General features: G+C 53.1%; 2 protein-coding genes across 2 annotated transcripts in view; one reads left to right on the top strand and one right to left on the bottom strand.

Moving 5' to 3' along the window:
• TMEM132E (transmembrane protein 132E) overlaps nucleotides 1-14,998 on the bottom strand; it is a 70,962-nt gene extending 55,964 nt beyond the window's left edge. Inside the window, exon 1 of the mRNA XM_011968587.1 lies at nucleotides 14,610-14,998. Coding sequence (XP_011823977.1) covers nucleotides 14,610-14,676 — 67 coding nt within the window. The 5' untranslated portion in view covers nucleotides 14,677-14,998. The remainder of the gene's footprint in view (nucleotides 1-14,609) is intronic.
• Nucleotides 14,999-16,400: 1,402 nt separating this feature from the next.
• On the top strand, nucleotides 16,401-18,528 carry LOC105530869 (chromosome unknown open reading frame, human C17orf102). Its single transcript, XM_011968595.1, is given in 4 exon segments — nucleotides 16,401-16,547; nucleotides 16,550-16,874; nucleotides 18,143-18,221; nucleotides 18,382-18,528. Coding segments are annotated over 4 exon segments (615 nt in total). The 5' UTR covers nucleotides 16,401-16,483.
• The last annotated feature ends 2,299 nt before the right edge of the window (nucleotides 18,529-20,827 follow it).

Here is a 20,827-nt window from a genome sequence, read left to right on the forward strand (position 1 = left end):
TTGTTGGCCTTGCTGCCCCTGTCAATACCCTCATGTGAAACCAAAGGAGACACAAGAAGGAGCCCACTGGCCTGGGAGTCAGGCACGTGGGTCTTAACCCTGGCTTTGTAACTCTCCCCTCTCTGGACTTTAGTTTTCCCATCTTTAAAACAGAAATGGTTCCAGGTGAGAGGGGCCTGAATCTCCCGGCCAGCCCCCATCCCATGTTTCTTTGACTTTAAGGATCACACCTCGATGTGCAGCCCTCTGTGCCACAGTCCAGAGAGGAATTCAGAGTACACACAGGCTCTCAGTGTAGGTCCACACACACAGATCTAGTGCCAGCTATATGCAGGGCACCCTATAAGGAGGTCTTCCCATTGGCTGGTACCAATAATGAGGATAATCAGAGTATCTCTCCTGTTTATTGAATGTCCAGGCACATGCTGGTACTTTACATCCATCAGCTCATTGAACTCTCATGATCTAAGAGGTGGGCACTGTTCATTATAGACCACCTCACAGGTGAGAAGACTGAAGTTTGGGGAAGAAAAGTGACTCCCATCAGGTTGCTGTCAGAGCTGAGGTTCGCTAATTCCTAGGCTGTGCTCTGTTCAGCACACTGCAGTGACTGAATGGGAAAAGCTCTGGATGAAATGTTACGCCATGGTGCTGCTGGAGCTCAACTCACCAGTTCACATAGATTTTGGCAGTGGTTCCTACAGAATGACAGGAAGCCACACCTGGCCCTCTCCAAAGTCGGGGTAGGCCAGTCCCTGCTCTTCCCGCACCCTGGCATCAATCACACTGCACTGAAATTATTTGCATCCTTGTCTCATATCAGCCGGCCACGGTGTCTTCGTCTCTGCCTGCCTGGTGTTTGCCACAGTGCTTGGTGTGCAGTAGGTGTTCAAAAACATGCTCACACCTGTAACCCCAGCATTTTGGGAAGCTGAGGCGAGCAGACCACTTAAAGCCAGAAGCTCGAGACCAGCTTGGATAACATCATTAGAATTCCATCTCCAAAAATAAAACTCCAAGAAACCAATTAGCTGGGCATGGTGGCATGCATCTGTAGTCCCAGCCACTACGCGGGAGGCTGAGGAAGAAGGATCGCTTGAGTCCAAGAGTTCAAGGCTGCAGTGAGCTATGATCATGCCAGAGCAAGACCCTGTCTCTAAAACACAAAACAAACAAACAAAGAAACAAACAAAAAAACATGTGCTGAATGAAACAATAACGAGTGTCTATTTGAGCACTTCCTACAAGCCAGGCGCTGCTCCAAGCACTTTACATGCATTAACTCATTTATTCATTACAGCAACTCCATGAGAAAGGCACTCTTATTATCCCATTTTATAAATGTGGAAATGGAGCCACAGAGAATTTAAGCAATATTTCCAAGACCACACAGCTGGGATATGGCAGATGAATGTGTTCATGAGTGAATGAAGGAATATATTTTCTCTCTGGTTACTGCCAATCATGCCACCCAATCTGTCTTCCTAGCGACTCCTTGGTTCGAAAGAGTGAGCGGGTGGGAAGGAGCAGGCTCCCAGGTTCATTCATTCATCCCACAGATCATTACTGAGCATCTCCTCTGTGCCAGACCTCAGCAGTTGGGGATACAGCACTGAACAAAACAGAGATGACCTCTGCTTTCAGGGGTTCATGGGACACATAACCATGTCATATGTCAGGTGAAGGGAAACAGCGCCGGGTCAGGGGACAGAGTGAAAGCGAACAGGGCTGCTTTACATACAGGGTGACCAGGGAGGGACCCGGAAGAGGTAGGAGGTAAGAGTGGGGAATCGTCCTTGAGGCTCTGTGCCTGGCATGTCAGGGCCAGAAAGGAAGCCAGCGTGACCGGAGCTGAGCAGGTGAAGGGGAAGACTGGGTTAGAGAGGTAGTGTCGGGAAAAGGGACAGATCATGCTGGCGATGTGACCTGCTGTGAGGACTTTGGCTGTCACTCTCAGTGAGGTGATTCTGAGCAGAAGGGTGATGATTTGACTTGTAGTTTACAGGATCTCCTGGCAGACGAGAAGGGAAAGTGGCCTTGGGAGGCAGCTGGGAGCCGCCTACCCCGGCCCTGGGAGCTGCTGCCTCTGAATGGATGGGAGTCATCATCACCAGCACAAATCATGCCGGAGCTGAGGAAGGGCTGAGCAGGCACTGAGCTGGGCAGTGGATTTCCAAGGACAGCAGGAGGTGAGTGGGCTCAGTTCATCAGTCCCAGAGCACTGACTCCTGGGCCCTGAAAATACCTCCAATGGGAGAACTGGGTATGGATAAGCCCATGGACAGCATACAGCCCTGTACTGTCCTGTTGGGTGGCCACTCACCACATGTGGCTGTGAAGTAACTGAAATGTGGCTAATTGGCATGAAGATGTGCTGCCGGCAAGGGCAGAATGCACAAGGGATTTTGAAGATGTAATACAAAAGAAAAGAACAAAATATCTCATTCATAATCTTTTATACAGATTACATGTTTTTATTTTTGATTGTTTTAATATAATGTTTGTTTTTTTAAAAAAATGTAGAGATGGGGTTTTATTTTGTTGCTCAGGGTGATCTCAAACTCCTGGTCTCAAGGGATCCTCTGGCCTCAGCTTCCCAAAGTGCTAGGATTACAGACATAAGCCACCACGCCTGGTCCCGATTACATGTTGAAATGACAATTGTTTGGGCATATTGGTTAAAACATACTATTAAAATTAATTCCACCTGTTTCTTTTAGCTTTTTCTCATGTGATAACTAGACAAGATTAAGTGAGACACGTGGCTGGTGTGACATTTCTATTGGACAGTGCCGATGCTGCTCAGCAACCTCTATTTCAAAGACAAGAAAACAAAATTCCACTGAGAGGAAGGGTTTGTCGCAGGGTATGCAGTTGGTTGAGAGAACAGCAGTGGAAAGAGCAACACCAGAGGTGGGAATGTGGGGAGGTGGGGGACCCTCTGGGTGGATCAGGTCTGTCTGAGGTGATGCCTAAGGGTTCCTTGATGCCAATGATACCATTATGAAATAATGATTATGGCAACCATTTACTAAGCAAGCACTGACAGGGCATAATTGCAGTGGCCCCATCCTCAACAACCCTGCAAGATGGATAGGTTTTTCTTCTTATTGTTTGCACATAAAGAAACTGAAACTAAAGAGTAATATGCCTGTGGTCACCTGGCCATCCTGCTAGGAGTGGACGAGGAGGCTTCTGCTCCAGGATCTTCAGGGTTCAAGCCTGTATCTCTCCCCACACACCTTCAGGCTGCAGATTAGGGAGGCCTGTATTCCTTGCCAGAAACTCCCTATAACCCTAGACCTGCTATCTGGCAATGGCAGTGCTGTCCTGGCAGTGTGTAGACAGACTTTATACCCACCTTAGGGGCCACTATGGGGAGAATGCAAAGTTCAGGAAGCAGTGGCCTTGCCAGCTGGGTATAACTTTGGTATTGTGATGGGGGCCGGCTGCTGGACCCAGGAATGCCTCCTCCACCCCAGCTGGGCTGAAGAAGCACTGGGAACATGGGACGATGCCTGTGACTGCTTTCCTGGGAAGGAAAGTGGGGAGGGAGGAAGGGAGGGGGCCAGCAGCTGGTCACTGCTGTTTCTAAGACAAGCAGCATGTTGCTAAGAGGCATCAAGGGTTAAAAAAAAAAAGATCCCAAACAAAACAAAAAACCCCACCACCAGAACACAGCTCTCCAGGAAGGCTCTGGCACTGTCTTAAACATGCTTCCCAGCAGTAAGGCCTGGCTCTAGGCAAGAAAGGATGGATAGACTGCGGTTTTCTGAGCCCCTCCAGCAGGCACGTAGCGTTTGTTCTGGATACTTCCAAACACACCACAGGATCTCATTCATGTGGCAGCCCAGCCTGAGAGAGGGTATTACTCCCAGTTTGCAGATGGGGGAGGAGAGGCTCAGGGAGATGTCAGCCAGTGCTCCTGGGTCACTCAGCTACACCGCAGCAGGGCAGGCAGCCCACACCATTTCAACCTACATTTGTGTGACTTGAAGACCCACCACGATTCTCTGACATGACTGGTTCCTAAGGCCTTCCTGGGGCCCAAATGCTGAGAGTGATACCTGTGTGGATCCGCTCCTTCAGCCACTGGCTGACCGTTGGGTGAGGAATGAGGAGGGAGGCTTCCTCTCCATTAAAAATAGTGAGGAAGCCTGGATGTGGTGGCTCAGGCCTATAATCCCAACACTTTGGGAGGCCAAGGCCACAGTATCACTTGAGGCTAGGAATTCGAGGCCAGACTGGGCAACGATGGCAAGACCCCAGGGAGAGAAAAAAATTAAAAATTAGCCAGGTATGATGGCGTGTGCCTGTAGTCCCAACTGCTTGGGAATGTGGAGGTGGGAGGATTGCTTGAGCCCAGGAAGTTGAGTCTGCAGCCACCTGTGATCACACTACTACACTCCAGCCTGGGTGGCAGAGCAAGACCTTGTCTTTCAAAAAAAAAAAAAAAAAATAGTGAGGGAGATCCCATCTCTCTCTAGGTTCTCCTACTTGGTCATATTCTTCAGAACTCCTGACTGGACCAGAAAGATGCTCCTGTAACCCAAGTAGTCAGAACTGGCTGTGAAGTCACAGGCATGTCCCTTCGGCTCTCCAGGCCTTGGCTGCTAAAATAATGAAGACACTTCCAAGTACTGAGCCTTCGTGCTGCGGGCTCCTCACCTTCAATCTGTCATCCAGTCTTACAGAGGTGGAAACCAAGGAGTAGAAACCTCAGTCAGGCTGCTGGTAAGCGGCAGAGTCAGCACTCACACTCAGATGCATCACTCTGGTTCTAATGGTGAGCTCTTTGCCATGTGGTGGCACCTCAGATGACTTCTAGTGCTAATTTCCCATCCCAAGACCCCCACTCCCAGATCAGATGTTGCCAACACTTCCTTCAGCGTTGCTCCAATCTGCCCATTGTTCCCTGACCAAGTAATTATTGAGAACCCTGCTTTGATGATGTCACTCCCTCACTCCATAACTCTCTACAGCTCCCCAGCACTCCATGGAACATTGGGCCAAAGTTCCGAGGGGTCTTTAAAGATCACCCAGGTAAACAGTTACCAATTACATACCATGAACTCATCATCATATCTTGCTATTTCTTCACAGGCAGCTTGGCTCTCTCCCACCAACACTCTGAGAGTTAGCTGGCCAGTGACCATTTTTGCCCCGTGTTTTTATCTTACCCAGGGTATCAGACAAACAGTAGATGCCGACCGATTAGTCTTCAGAAGCAGAATTCTTGAACTTAATCAAGGGCTCCTAAAGTGGCACTTCTTCCATGAAGCCTCCCCGGGTCCCTCTAACAGTTATGAGATTTCTCCCTCTTCCTCCGCAATGCTCTGTATCCTTTGCAACATCTCTATGACTCTGCATTTTATTACAAGCTGTGCAGATGTGCAAGTGAGGACAGCAGACAGGTTGGCTTCAGAGCTGAGTACAGGGAAAGGGTGAAAGTGGAGGAGGAAACCTGTGAGTGTCGGGACCAAGCCGAGAGAACACAGTCCACAGCCAGCTCCAGGGGGGACGATTCCTGGTGTCCAGCACAGGGTGTGGCTTATAGCGGGTGACCATTGAAATAACTAGGCAGTGCAATAATTGCTCAGACACAGGTGTGTGGCCAGTGGTGGCTGGAGGTGGGGGCGAACTTCCCAGGCAGGAGGGCTGGCAATGCCCTAGGAGGGAGCCCAGCCCTCTGCACCATGCCAGTCCCCTTGCCTCTCACCCCACAACCTCCCACAGCATTTCAGACCTCTCGTGCACGGGGCTGGCTGACGGCAGTTTTTCTCCTGCTGAGCACAGCCACAGAAAATTGAGATCATTTCTCTGCTGTGTTGGCAGCTGAGAAAATGGCCATTTTTCCTATTTCCAATCCAATAGTTACTTGCTTTTGGACAAAGACCCCATAAGCCAGCCTCTCCCCAGGAGGGACAGGGCAGGGGACAATGTGGTCATCCTGGGGCAGGTCACCTCCTTGGATAGGAGTCGTGGGCCACAGCAGTCATGAGGTGGCAGGGCTCCAGTGGTGGGTGGAGGGACCACCAATTAAGGCATTTGCGAACATAGACTGGCAACAGGCAGTGAGGTCAGAGCAACAGGCAACCCAGGGCCATTGCGGGGTGCTCAGGGACTCAGAGGAAGTTGACTTTGCAGTCTCTGAACACAAGGACCTCCACACCTGCCACTGTCACACTCCCCAAATCAGTGGTGTAAGATCAGACAGGCCAAACAAGTGCATGTAATCTCTGCCCCTGAACTGATTTTTTGTAAAGTAGGTAATTAGTAAGAAAATTCAAATCTGCAAAATAAATTGAAGGTTGCTTAGCATCCCAAATGCCCTGGGCAGATGAGAATAGCCGGCATGTGGCCTCCATCATAACAGCTCCCTATTTCCCTCAGCCTGCCAGTCACTGTTCCTACAAGGGCGCCCCCAGCCCCATCATCCCCTCCCTCCTGGTCCATCCAGGTGCTCTGCCCCGCTGACCTCCTTGCTGTTCTTTGAATGGTCAAGCCCACTCCCCCTAGGGCTCTTATCCTGGCTGGTCCCTCCACCGAAGGCTCTCAGATATTCACTTACTTTCTCTCTCACCTTAATGTTTTTGCTGAAGGACGTATTATCCTTGATATCATTGGTATCAATGCTGGGCATCCCTCCACTGACACACACACCCACTTCAGAATTTCCAGTTCTCCTTACCCCGTTTCCCTGTCTTTAAAAAAAAAATCACACTTGCCTGTAATCCGAGCCCTTTGGGAGGCCAAGGTGGGTGGATCACCAGAGGTCAGGAGTTCGAGACCAGCCTGGCCAACATGGTGAAACCCTGTCTCTACTAAAAATACAAAAATTAGCCAGGTGTGGTGGTGCACACCTGCAGTCTCAGCTACTCGGGAGGCTGAGGCAGGAGAATCACTTGAACCCAGGAGGCAGTGGCTGTAGTGAGCCGAGATGGCGCCACTGTACTCCAGCCTGGGCGACAGAACGAGATTCCGTCTTAGAAAAACAACAACAAAACAACAATAAAAACCACTTGTTGCCTTTGAACATATATAATTCACTTATTCAATGTATTTATTATTCACTGTCTGCCTTCTCCACCCCCAATATACATAAGAATGTATATTGTGCATCCCTCCTCTGACAAACATACCCACTATGAGTGCAGGGATTTTTGTTGTGTGCACTGACTACAACCAAGTGCCTAGAACAGTGCTTGGCACATAGTAAGCACTAACTGAATACCTGTTGAGTGACAATGTCTCTATGTGCATGTATGTGCACAATGGTTTGTTCACTGGTTCATGTGACAAGTCATCGGCTGCCTATTTTATTTCAGACATCCCCTCCCAGACAGACTCTGTGAATACGGAGGCAGGGAAGAGATCACACACGGTCCAGATCCATTTGAGCCTTCAGCCAGCAGGAAGCCGGGCAATGCAGACTTAAAACCACGGCAAATCTGTCATGAGTTGCAGTGGGTCCTTGTTCTTCTTAGATTAGGGATGGGCTTTCAGGAAGACGAATATGCTCTGCCCTGAAAGCTGAGTACGCAAGGGAGTGGAAGAGTGTTCTGGTCAGAGGGAACAGCATGTACAAAGACCGTAACATGCAAAAGAGCATGACTTATTCAAGGGACTGAAAGAAGCCTGGAGGGTAAGGGGAGATAAAGGCTCAGAGGAAACTGGAGGATCAGTGGGCCCTGACAGCACCAGGCAGGACTCACTCAGGTATATGGGCCCGCATGGCTGGCTGCCTGCATCTCTGCTGATTCTGTTGGCAGGAGACAGAGAGGTATGACAAGAAGACCTCTGATGTCAGGGTCAGAAAACCTGACTTCAAGAGCCAGTGTGGCCAGGACTCTGTTGAGTCTCATCTTTGCCTTGCCTAAAAAGGGGATCACAGTGCTGCGTTCAGGTAGCAGCCACTGTGACAATCAAAGTCATCATAGATCTGAACTGGAGAAGTGTTAGAATGTTCAAGGTTAGCAGTGTGTGGCCATGACTGAGTAGGTGTGCACATGAGTGTGCATCTGCACTCCTACCTCCCACCAACACCCTTCTTCCACCATGACAAAGTCGCTGCATCACCTGTACCAAGCCGCTAAAAATACACTGGCTTCTGGACCAGAGCCAGGCTCCCCCAAAACCCTGGGGGCTGAGGTGGGGAAGGAGAGACCAGGAAGGGCTGAAAAGGTTGTGAGGGCCTCAATCTCTGGGCAAAGTGGTCAGTCACTCACTATCAGACCCTCACCATGCAAGGAACAAAGGCTACCCCTGAGATCTTGAGCTGTGCCTCCCTCGTCTTATTGGGGCCTGTTTGAAGATGGGAATGTGCCTCCCTTGTTATACTGGGTGCTCCCCAAGTGCAAGAACCATTTCCCCACCCCCCACCCCCACACCACTTTTCTTCTTCAGAATAAGAGAGAGTTTGCCACTCAGTGTGACTGTGACTGATTCTGTTTAAGGGTTGGCCAGCTCCAGAGCTGTGTTCCTGGGGAGGGGTCTAGAAGTAAGGGTGGGGTATCCTAACTGCCTGTTCTCTCAAGGCCAGGGCCCCGTGGGGTCTGATGCTCAGTTCTGGGAATTCTTGGATGGAGATACTGCTGAGAACCTGGGCCATTTTAAGAGTCATCCTATCCATCCTGGTAACACTGGGTACCTCATTCTCTAACTCCAGTGGTCATGCAAGACAGGCCCAGGGAAACAGAAAATCTGAGAAATTCTGCCAGCAAGCACACATCCTGCCCACTGCCATTAGTTTGAACTGAACAGAAAAAGTCATGTAAGAGAAGAGACTAACAAGCCGCTCATTCTCACAGGCCAAAAAAGTGTGGGTGAGAATGCAGCAGGAAGGATTAAAGTTTGATAAAAAGCAGAACTTTTTGAGGGCAAGTAATGTCCTAGATAATTTAGGCAAAAAGAGATTTCCTTCAATTATCTTTTCTACTTCCTTTTTCTTGTGCATTGAATTATTCATCCTTGCACTCATTCATTCATGCAACAAGCATTGAATTATCTAGGTAACTGCTTCCATTTTCCACTTCATCTTGCTGGGTTGTCTGATAGCCAGCAGGGCCTGGGGTGGAAGTGTGTATGGCAGAGAGTGGGTGGGAAGTGGTGGTGGTGGAGAGCTGAAAGGGGTTTAGAAGTAAGGGTGAGGTATCCTAGCTGAGACAGCAGAAAGGAGATAATGGTGCCTGGACTCGGACTGTGGGTGCTGAGACCACTCTAATGGCTTGCTTGTCCCCACTTGTTGCAACAATGGCCTCACTTGTCTCAGTCCCCCCTTTCTTTGGGGGTTCCATTTGTCCCCCAGAGACCCCATGCAGTAGCTAGATGAGTGTTGGCTCTCTGTGATACCCTGTCCAATCCTTGGGGACTGCTGGAGTATGGCAGAGCCAGCTGAATTGGTGATAATAAGGCCAACTTTTCTTTTCATTTAAAAAGACAGAGAAGGAAAATTTTTAAAGAAATTTATGTTCCTAAAAACACACACACACACAACTGGTTCATTAATCTCTTATTAAAATTCTGTGTTGAGCATGGGCAAAGAAGAAGTAAGGAAGATCCTGGGGAGGAAATGGGGAGGAAGAATCGTATCCACTTGTTAGCATCGGCTGCAGGAATCAGGGGAGAGAGGTGTGGGCTCGGGCGAGAAAGATGAGGGAGTTAAGAAGGGGCTTCTCCATCACAGAACAAAAGAGTTGGAAGGGGGCTTGGAGGGCACTGCCTCCTCTCATTTGGGAGAGCAGGAAAACAAGGCCCAGAGAAGTAGGTGAAATTCCTGTGGCTACACAGCAAACTGATGACAAAGTCAGGATTTGAACCCAGATATCCTATATCCTGAGGACTGTGTGATTTCAAATCGCTTTGAATTTCAAGACTTTGGACCTTTGTCTCATTCCCCCCAGTTGGACTTTGAGCTACCGAAAGAGCTGGGGATCAGGTGTGGAACCCCTCACATTTCTTTCATAGCACTTGGTAAGGTTTATTAATGAATGCTACTAGTGATTGATTATCATGACTGCTTGCAACCAGAAGCCGGCTTGAGGCTAGAAGCCCACCATTGGAAGAAGCTGTAGAGAGAGGGGACAGTAGAGGTGGTGGAATCTGTTGAGAAGTCTGGGGCAGACAGCCAAGCCAGGAGCCCCATTTGGGCTCTGGTGCTTGTTCTGATCCCAGAACAAACTTGCAAAATGACCTTGGTCAGTCCCTTCTCTGTGTGTCCATTTCCTCATCCACATGAGGCTGAATTTGGCGGTTCCTCTTTCAGTGTTGTGGACATCATTATGTGCAGGGCAACAAGGTGAGACTCTGCCCCCAATGCATACTCCCCTGCCCCAGGTAGGTGGTCCAGACCCCAGTGGTGAGAGTTGGTGCCTCTCAGGGTTTCAGTTTCCGCAGCATCGCCAGCACTCACTACCAATCTCAGGTCCAGGGTCTATCAGTTCCAGACAGGCCCCTGGCAAGGGCCTAGGAGACACCCAAGTTCAGCTCTGGTATTCCACAGTGACCTTATCCCCCACAGCGAAGCACCAGCCATTCTCAGAATGGATTCCAATAAAGCTCATTTTCTGCCACCAAGTTTATAACACATCCCCACCTACTGGTCTTAAACATTAACAAGGCTGTGTTGTGAATATGGCTGTGTGTGGCCAGAAGAAAGATGGGTGTGGGAGAGGGGAGACAAGCATCATCCCTCACGCCCGGCAGTAAGGGGGTCTCCCAAGGGCTGATGCTTACCCTGTCCTGCTGTGTTCCTCCTGCATCTCCAAAAGGGCTCAGGGCTTGGGCGATCGGGGATGGGGTGGGGTGTGTGGACACAACCCACAGGAGAAACTCAAGGTTGCTGGTCTGGGAATCATGGAGGTGAGGACACGTTTTGAGATAATGTATTCAGAATGACCCTGGACACTACATTTGTATCCTGTGAGACCATGTCATAGCATGTCACCTGAGACACTTGGATCTTGTATGTGCCCACTCAAGGGGCATGGCATGGGCCTGCTCCATCCTTTTGCTCTCTTTGTGGTATCTCTGCCTATCTCCTCCCCTGCCCCTCTTCTACCCTGTACCCCAGAGCTCCCTTTTCAACTCATGCTGGGAGGGTCCCTCAATGCAGAGTTGTTCTCCTGCCCCATCCATTTCTTCTGGGCACCTGCTATGTGTCAAACGCTGGAGAGCCATGCAAACACGTGGAAGACATGGTCCTGCCCTAAATGCAAGAACGTGGGGATCAGGAGGATTGCACAGGTAAGCATGCCCATGTATACCTCTCACACAGCAGCCTATGAGGAAGAAGTGCTAGAAAAATCGCATGAAGTACCAAAGAAGTTATGGAAAAAGTTCATTTATTTCTATCGGGGCATGGGGACTGCTGGTGAGAAGCTAGGGGGTAATCTAGGGAGGCTCCCTAGAGGAGGTGACATTTGAACTCAGCTTTGAAGGTTAAGTAAGAATTTCTGGAGGCAGAGTAATCCAGATGGAGGGGCTGGTGAGTGCAAAAGCAGAAAGGCAGGAAAGTGAGAAAAAGCAATACCTCACGGGGCACATAGAGGATGGCGAGAGGCCAGTATCACGGAAGTGAAGATGTGGATTGGGACAAGATCATGAAGGGTTTTGGAGGCCAGGGCAATGAGTGTACCCTTGATCCTAGAGGCCGTGGGGAGCCAGTAATGGTTCCTGAGTAGGGAGCTGACATAATCAACTCTCTAACAGATTTATCCACCACGCTGACCTCCAAACTCCTATTTGAACTAACGATGGGGCTGGGAGTCTCCCCAAAGATTAGATACAAGAAAGTGGTCTTCACAGATGTTCCCTGGAAGAAGCCTGGAGACTGGGAACAGTGTAGAGGTGCCCAGACACACCACTCTGCCTATCTCATGGGCTGAACTGGGCCCTGAAAAGGTAGTGGGGCTCCATTCACACATGGTCTCTGTCCAGGAGTCCTGGCAGAAACTGGGAAGGGGAGAGATGGACCAGAGACCATACTGCCTGTGGAAATGGGGAATGTGAGGGAGGCAGCCCAAGGTCACCCTGCCCGGTGGCACCAGAGTCAGAGTGAAACCCAGGCTACTTGGCTCTCAGTCTGGCCGTGTGGTCAGAACCCTGTGATCTCAGTTGCCTGCCAGGCACAGAAAACTGCAACTGTCCCTCTACCCCCAGTATTTTAGAAAAGCCCAGGAACCCCAACCAAGAGCCAGCTCAAAGGGAGACTAAGTCCCTGTATCCTATTCTTAACAGAGGGAAGGGTGGCTAGGTGGGCGTCAGGCAGCCCTGGAGGAGGAGGGCGGCCCAGAGGAGAGGGGGTTTTATTGTGGGGGGATTTTTATCATACTGGCCTTACCCACCTGGGGGATCTCCGAAGTTTTAAGTATCTGCTGGCACCCTTCTCTGAGGCAGGGGAGACTGAGACATGGGATGGAGAAGAGAGTTCAGGACTCAGGGAAGGAGCTTGGAAATGGAGCCATATAGTCAGGAGGGGAAACGTCTGCTCAGTGGGGCGATTCTGACCCTACCTCCTCAAATACCTTCTTTCTGCTCAGGCAGCCAAGCCCTCTGTCCTTATGTGTGCTGTCGCTGTGTTAGGCACTGGCTGTGTGGAGAGACAGGGAATAAGCCCATGGCTCTGCCTCCACCAATCCAGGGCTACTGGGGCACAGAGAGGGCACTGGTGCCTAAGGAAAAAAGGAGGCCAAGGCCAAGACCAAGGGAAGGCAGCCAGGACGCTAAGGCCCAGCTGGAACTGCGTCTTAGGAACAGGCAGGATTCTGGCAGCTGAGGAAGGGAAAGGGATCTTTAATTCCAGTCTCAGGGATCAGGAAGGTGGGCAGAGGGGCCCTAACGACAGAGTTTGAGCTGCCCATCAACAGCGTTTGAGGTGAGGCCGTGGTTGGGCTTTGGGAAGGGAATTCTGACAGCAAGATGTAAGAAGAGGGGAAGAAGTCACCTAGACTCAGGCCTGGGTTTCTGGGCTTCCTCCTACTGGGCAGGGAAACTCCCTGCCGGCCAGTGCTAGGTCACAAGTGCAGTCCACGCAGCTCCAGCGCGCAGACAGGCAGCCCACCTCCCTCTCCTCCAATCCCATTCTCAGCGTTACACACAGAGCCTAGAGATTTCCGGTTCCCCGCTATGCTCCCACTTCCCCTCATCTCACCCTCGTCCCTCTGCTGGCACGCTGCTCTGCCCATTCCTCCCATAAAAAACTGAGGTTAGCCGTCTCTGGTGAACTGAACGCACAACAATCCCCCTGGAGTCACCTCAGCCGGGAATAACCAAGCCACCCATAGAGGGAGGTCCTCTTGCTCCCCTCCCCCCTCCTAGCCCCAGGACCCTACCATTCCAAGAGCCCCTTCCTTTTCTTATTCTTTCAACCTTGAGAATGCGCTTTGGTCAGGGTGAAAGAGGCCGCTGGTTAGAGATCTTGGGCACACTCCTGGCGAGCTTGGGCAGGCTCTTAGGGACTGGGCAGATCTGGGCAAGAGCTGAGCCCGGCACATCCAGGGCGCTCCACCAATGCAGACAGCCCACTGCCCCCTCCATCTAAGCGCCCTCTATCCTGCCTGAGGCTCAGCCCTCAGCGTGGAGCACCGAAACACCCTCGCCCCCCAACCCTGCCACGCCTTGCTGGTTGAGAAAATGTATCCCAGGTCTGCTGGTTTCACGTTAGGAGGGAGCAGAGGGCCCCGCTTCTCCATCCTCCCCTCGGAGCTGTCTCCCTCCCACCTCGGTCTGCGCCCCTCGCCTCCTGGAGCGTTTCCAGCTTTCGGAAGGCCCGCTGCAGCCTCCTTCCGTCTGGTCTCAGTTCCCACTCTTGGGGGCTGTTCAAAGCCCCACTGCCCGCCACCCGTATGCCCGCTATCCCACCGCCAAAGCGCACCAACCCCTGTCCCTCCTTCTCCCACCCGCTTTACCGCGTTGCCCGGGGTGAGCCTGGGGAACAGACGCAACAGATTGCAGAATGCGAGAGCGCGGAGCCCGCTCCCTTCGCGCGCCGCCCGCGGCCCCGGCCTGTACCGGTGCCCAGACCCCCGCCCTCCGGGCTCGCCTAAGCCGGCCATTTAGATGCAGCTCACAGGACCGTGGGCGTGCGAGCCGCGGCGGCTGCCCGGCCCGGAGTCAGTCCACTTCCCTTCCCGAGGACCGCGGCAGGAAGCGAGGCGCCGGGCGGCGCGGCCCCGCACCGGCCTGCGCGCCCGGGGCGGGGAAAGACGCGATACCGGCGGATCCCAACAGCCCCCAGACTGGCTGGCCGCAGGGGGAGACTGGGGCGGGGGGCGGCCGGGACGCGATCGGGAGGATCTCTCGGATCCCTCTAGATTTCCGTGGGCGGACACGCCCCCAGACCCTCGGGTTCGAACCCTTCTTTATAACCCGGAGAGGACTGGAGCGACGCCCTCCCCCCACCCTTTCCTGGTGCCGGGCTCGGTCCCCTCAGCTGAGCTCGCCGGAGGACTCGGGGGCTGGTGGTAACTCGAGCTGCAGCCCGAGACGCCAAACCCGGAGTGGCGGCTGCGAGTCCAGGCGGTGTGGGTGCTCTTCTCCCCAGTCTTCCCCGTGCCCCCTCCGGTGGCGCCTGCCGCATCCTCACCCCGAGTCCGCGCCGCGACACTTACCGTGGGCGAGCAGCGCTGAGAGGCAGAGCAGGACGGCGCCGCCGCGGCCCGACATCCCCGGGGCCATGGCCGAGGCGGGGGCGGGAGGGGTCCGAGAGGGCAACAGTCGACGACGACTTGGCCCCAGGCTGGGCTTGGTCACATCCAACTCAGGGCGGCCGTGGCGCCCGGCTGTCTCAGATGCAGCTCCGGGGCCAGAGAGTGCAATTTGGGGACACTTTGCGGGGAGGGGGCGTCCCAGGCCCTGGCGGCTACACCCTCGGAGCCGATGGGGGCGCAGCTCCGGGCGGGAGGAGCCTCCACCTCCCCCAGCTGGTGCCCCCTGCAGGATCTGCGAGGCGCGGGGGGAGCCGCACGTGCAGTCCCGAGCCCGGTGGCCGCGGGCGTCCTGGAGGCTACCTAGAGCCCAGTGCTGAATCTCCCGGCCCCACGGCCCAGCTCGAATCCGAACTCACTCGAGGGTGCAGACTTCCAACGCAAGCCCCAGTTTCCTCGGTTTCGATAGTAACCCCACATGGATAGAGCCGCTGTCTTCCTCCAAGCCCCTGCAGCAGCCCAGCGTAAAAATCCCAGGTCAGGTGCAAATGAATGCTGTCTTTCTCAAAGAAAGAGAAAATCCAGGGAACTTTAATCCGTCTGGAGAAGGAAAAGTTTCCGTGCGGTGCTGAGACTGGCGACGCGGGTCGCCACCACCCTAGGCGACGCCCAGACCGGATGCCCGAGGCGGGCGGCCAGATGTTTGTCCCCTCTGCAAGCCTCGCTCCTCGGCTCCAGCGCGCTTTCTTCAGTCTGGATCAGGGCCCGGGTTCCACACAGGCCAGGTCAGCGCCTCCTGCCCAGGCAGCCGCTCGGCGGTTGGGGCAAGGGTGGCGCGGCCAGAACGGGCTGCCCCATGTAGATGGGGCTTAGAGAAGCGAAGGAGCGAGAAAGCCGGCTAATGGCCCTGCCCCGAGCCCTTCCCGCCTAGGGCGTCGACTCCAGCTTGATGACCATAGACGCTGTAAGATGCAGAGGGGCTCCGGCAGCTCGCGGCAGCTTCGGGCCACCCCGCTCTCCGCTCAGGTCTCGCTGTCTCAGCAGAGGGGCGCGCTGCCCCGCCTCGCTCCTCGCCTTGCCTGGGGGAACCTGCACAAACCTTGAACTTTTCTGGGGTTCAGAGTCTCCGACGCCTCCTTCTCCCTGCCGCCCTCGCCCTGCCCCCGGACGCCCGCTGGCCCGTCGTCTCGGTGCTGCCGGGCATCGGCTCCCGCTCTCTCCGAGTCAGTTTGGGCGAGCGGATCGCCGCGCCAGTCCGGGCTGCGGGCGGTGAGAGGCGGGCGCGGCGCCAGGGGCCAGGGCAGCCGGCACCCGCGCAGCCTGCGGCCAGGGAAGCGGCAGCTGGTGCCTACGGGGCCGCGAGGAGAGGAGGTGCCGGCAAAGGAGCCGGCTCCCCATGGACGTGTGTGGGGGGAGAAAAAGAATCGAGGAGCAAAAAGGAAGAGGAGGTGGGGGGAGCCACAGTTGCACGAAGCAGCAACCGCCGCTGTCGCCGCCTCCTCGGCGCTCTCGCCGGCTGCTCCGCCGTAAATGACTCGAGAGGGACAAACACACTCGCGCTCGCCCGCCCTCCTCCTCCGACCGGGATTCAGCGCCCACCCGAGCAGAAGCGGGCCCCGAGCTTGGCGCGCTCGCTCCCACCCCTCCCAGATTCCCCGTGGTCACGTGGGCCCGAAGCGCGCGGCCCACGGCTTGCGCGCCACGGAGACTCCCCCCACTCCTAGCTCCCCCTCCTCTGTCCACGTGTCCATTCCGCATTCCCAGCCTGGGGGCGCGCGCGGCTCCTTAATGAGACTCGGGCCAAGGGCCGACCTCGCGATTCCTCTCGCCCCTATTTTATGTTTGATTTTTCCTTCCCAACGCCGGCTAGCGCTGGGACCCGAATGGGGCCGGCCAGCTGCGGCAGCTGCGTTTCTCCAGGGTAGACGCCACCGCAGTCACTGATGTCCCTTTTCAAAGGATGCACGCTCCCCACCGGGCGCCGGAGGTGTTTTGCAGCCGCTCTGCCAGAGGCGCGGGTAGGGGGCACCCTACACCCATCCCCAGAGTCCGCTGGGCACAGGCTGGAAATCAGCCTCGCTGCTGTGCCCAGCTCCTCTCGGGCCGCGGGGGCTCTGGGACACAGCTTCGTGCGGGATGGGTCCGGGGCGCAGCTGTGGGAGACCTATTTATTCCGCTGCTGGGGAAGGAAGAGGGAGAAGAGGAGGGGACAGTGCTTTCCTACAGGTTGTTTAGCAAGCCTTTAAAGAGGCATGCAGTGGGGGTGGGGAACTGCCCCTCTTGCATACTCACCCAGGCACCTGCTGACTAGGGGCAGGGGTGGCTGGAGTGATATTTGTTCCCCTATCAGGCCCTCTCCATTAGAGTGCAACCTAGATCAGACCCGACAAGTCAACCTTCACCCGTCATCTGTCAACCAGGCATCGGATCCATGGCAGTGATTTTATAGCTTCATTGGGTATCAGCCCCAATCCCCAGAGGGTGCATTTCAATTCCACCCTACTCTGGGGGGACAGGGTCTTCAACCCCATGGGCATATCCCTACTGGGGAGGATATGGATCTTGAGGGTCACCCTTTTATACCTCTGCACTCAACTGGAGTGAGAGTGTGGGGCCAGATCAGAGCAAAGCCAGCTGGGGTGCTCAAACCCTACCCTCCATCTGCCTGACTCCATGCTAGCCCTCTTGACCCTGAGAGTTTCCTTTCATCCAGGACAGTGACATTTTGTTTTTGGAAAATGTGTTTGCATTTTTCCTGGAAGCCTTCCTCCTCCCTGGCTGCTGGCTGTTGCTGCCTCCCTTAGTACTGGGGCCTGTGGAGGGCTGCTCTGGCCCTTCCCCCACCCCCACATCTGTCTGGAGTTGGGGGAGGTGCAGCCTGGGGAGAGCTGGCCAGCTCTTGGAGGCCCTGAGGATAAAAGGTGCTGGAGTCGTCAAAGAAGATGATTCTCATTAGGCCCCTAATGCCTGATGGCAATTAATGTCGCCCAAGGGCTTATTCACCAACCCACTGAGAAGCAAGCTAGCAATCAGGCTCTGTGTGGGGGAGAAAGGGGAAAGATCCACCTCCTGAGGCAGGGGAGGGCTTTAGGAAGAGGAGGAAGGAAGCAGGGAGGGCCCTCCATCCCTGCCCAGCACCCTATCAGAAGGGACATGGAGCCTGAGCATGGCCAGAGGGAAGAGATGAGGTGCTTTACCGAGCCCAAGACACACCTCACTCTGTGTTGTGGATCAAATTTCCTTTCTCCTCAAATGTTCCCAGCTGACGCTGGGGTCTGAGGGGCAGCAATGCCACCCCTCTCCCAGCTGTCTGTGGAAACAGCATGGTGTTCTGGTCAGGGTGAGCAGGGACTCAGACATCGAATTCTTCTCTCTGCACCCCCATCTCACCCCACCCATAGCTCTTACGTGATAGGAAAATAGACCTTCCTTCGAGATTGTTTCTCCTCCTTCCTCCCTCCCTTCCTCTCTGTCTCTGTCCCTCCCTTTCACAATAGTACGGTGCGTATCTCCAACATCACAGTCATTGTAGGTACAACAGTGAGCAAAACAAAACTAACTCTTGTCCTCATGGAACTTACTGTCTAGAAGGGAAGGCAGACACTAAGCTTCTAATTGCCTGCAATTGTGGTGTGATTTGGCATCATGCACTTTGCCCATCTTATGGAGAAGACTGAGGCCTGTGGTTGGAAAGGGTGAGGGAGCAGTCTGCTCTCTTTAGAGAATGCAATTTCAGCCCCAGGTTCTTCCTGTACCTCTGATATGGAGCTATCCTTCCTGGATTGAAGCCGTCTGCCAAGTCAATGGGCCTGATGATCATCTGACTCTCCAAATGCCAGAATTTCCTCCTCCTTGCCTCAGGGAAGTGAAGGGCAGCCGATAGCCCACCTGAGGAATAAAATATGACTCCAACCTCTAGTGCTCCATGGACCTGTCATTCTCAGCAGTGTAAATCCTATGGCTCAGAGAGAAGGCAGTTGGCACAAGGTAGACAGCCAGTTGTTTCAGCTATTCCAATCCTGCATGTCATGTACCTGGAAAGGGGTTCTATACATTCCCTCTGCCTTTCCTACTACCCCAGCAGACTGTCCTCAGCCTTACCTATGAGTCCTAGTTATGGATTCCCAACCAGTAATGCCACTGGAGCCTAGATAAGGGGAAGTCAGAGGAGCCACCCCAACTGGAGCCCAGGCTGGAGAAAGGACCTGGCATGTGTGTACTCTTCCATCCCAGATGAGCACCTTATCAACTTAAGGTGGTAGTGTCTCTGCTGTTTCCATTCTATTTGTGTCTTTCTGGACAGAGGATTGGCAATGGTTGGAGGTTATCTCAGTCACCAGTTCCCAGGTGATGCCTGGAACAGCCCTGTCCTCCTGCCAAGGAATCAGGCAGCAAGCAGGGTTCTGTCCCAGGCCCCAGTGCCCTGCATGGATGCTTATCAAGGACCCATATATAAACTGACACCCACTTCCTCCCATGCCTGACCTGCCCTCATGATGGGCCAGGTGACATCTGTCCTTCAGCATGCCTCTGTTTTTCAGAATGCCTACCATCAGGAGACAATCAGACGAGCCAGTGTGGAGCATCATGAAGACACGTTCCTGGGATCACCCTGGAATCCTACTCTGTCTCAGCTCAAGGGGGTTCCGAGATTTCCTAAGCTAGCCCTCTCATTTTACAGCTGCAAAAATGGAGGCCTGTTAATTCAGTCATTTTATGAAATCCTGTGAAATTTTTATTGAGCTCTAATTGTGTGTGAAGCATTATGGAATGCTTCTGTACTGGAATGCATAGGTTGAACAAGACAGATAAGGCCCAGATGGCAGAAGTTTAAGAGCTTTCACAATCTACATAGAGAACCTAGAAATATTAATGGCTAATCTTAATGAGTATGTGCTTTTTATGTGCCAGTCACTGTGCCAGACATTTTGCATGCATTATCTGAGTCCTCACTACAACCCTGTTAAGTAGATACTGTTATTATTACCATTTTCCAGATGAGAAAACTGAGGCTCAGTGAAGGTAAGTTTCTTGCCTAGGGTCATAGAGCTAGAAAGTAGCAGAATCACAACTCAAAACCACATCTATGTGATTCCAAAGCTCAGGTACATAACCCATTTAGCCATTTCCACTGTGATAAGCGAGGGCCCAGGATTTCATATATGACAAAGCTGTCATTTCTGGGTGGACATGTTTATGGGCAGTGGGGTACCAGGCATAAATAGGCCATTCAACACGGGGAGGGCAGTGTGTGAAGGAGGCCAGCACAGGGGCCCTGAGAGCACAGGCACCTCTGATGAGAAGGTAGTGTGCTTTCTGCAGTACTGTTCTGAGCAGCTCACCCTCTTGTTCCCCTTCCCCAGTACCCAGATTCACACCTATATGCTGTTGGACTTTCACCCCATTTAGTACACAGTTATGCATACACATGGCTATTGTAGCAATTGTCCAGCCTTCACCATGCAGCTGGGCTGCTTTGCCTTCCCCTGCAGGCTGAGCTCCCAGCTCAGATTCCAGGACCAATAGCGAATGTCAGCAGTGAAGGGCAGGAGAATGTCAGCAGTGAAGGGCAGGAGAATGTCAGCAGTGAAGGGCAGCGTGGCACGATGGCCAGCACATGGTTTTGCCAAGCAGAGACCTGGGTTCCAGTCCTAGAAGGCAAGGCAACTGTATCAGTTTGCTCATGCTGCTGTAACAAAATACCACAGACTGAGTGGCTTAAATGACAGAAGTTTTTTTTCTCACCATTCTGGAGGCTGGAGTCCAAGATCATAGTGCTGGCAGGGTTGGTTTCCCCTTAGGACTCTTTCCTTGGCTAGAAGATGGACACCTTCTTGCTGTGTTTTCACATATGGTCATTTTTCTGTGTTCATGAATCATGGTTTATCTTCCTCTTGTTATAAGGACACTAGTCATATTGGATTCAGGCCCCATGAAAATGGTTTCATTTTAACTTACTCACCTCTTTTAAAGACCTTACCTCCAAAGATGGTTGCATTCTGAGTTACTTGGGGTTGGAACTTCAGCATATGAATTTTGGAGGTAGAAGATATATTTGAGAGTAAAAAGGGGTTCTGTTAACCCATTTATGCCTGAGGTTGCAATTTTTTGAAGTTTTGCAATTGGATTTTGGCAATGACCTGGAGCAGTAGGATATAAATAATTCCAACATGCTTAGCATT

The sequence above is a fragment of the Mandrillus leucophaeus genome, unplaced genomic scaffold (assembly GCF_000951045.1).
Source record: "Mandrillus leucophaeus isolate KB7577 unplaced genomic scaffold, Mleu.le_1.0 Scaffold849, whole genome shotgun sequence".
In the NCBI taxonomy this organism is placed as follows: domain Eukaryota; kingdom Metazoa; phylum Chordata; class Mammalia; order Primates; family Cercopithecidae; genus Mandrillus; species Mandrillus leucophaeus.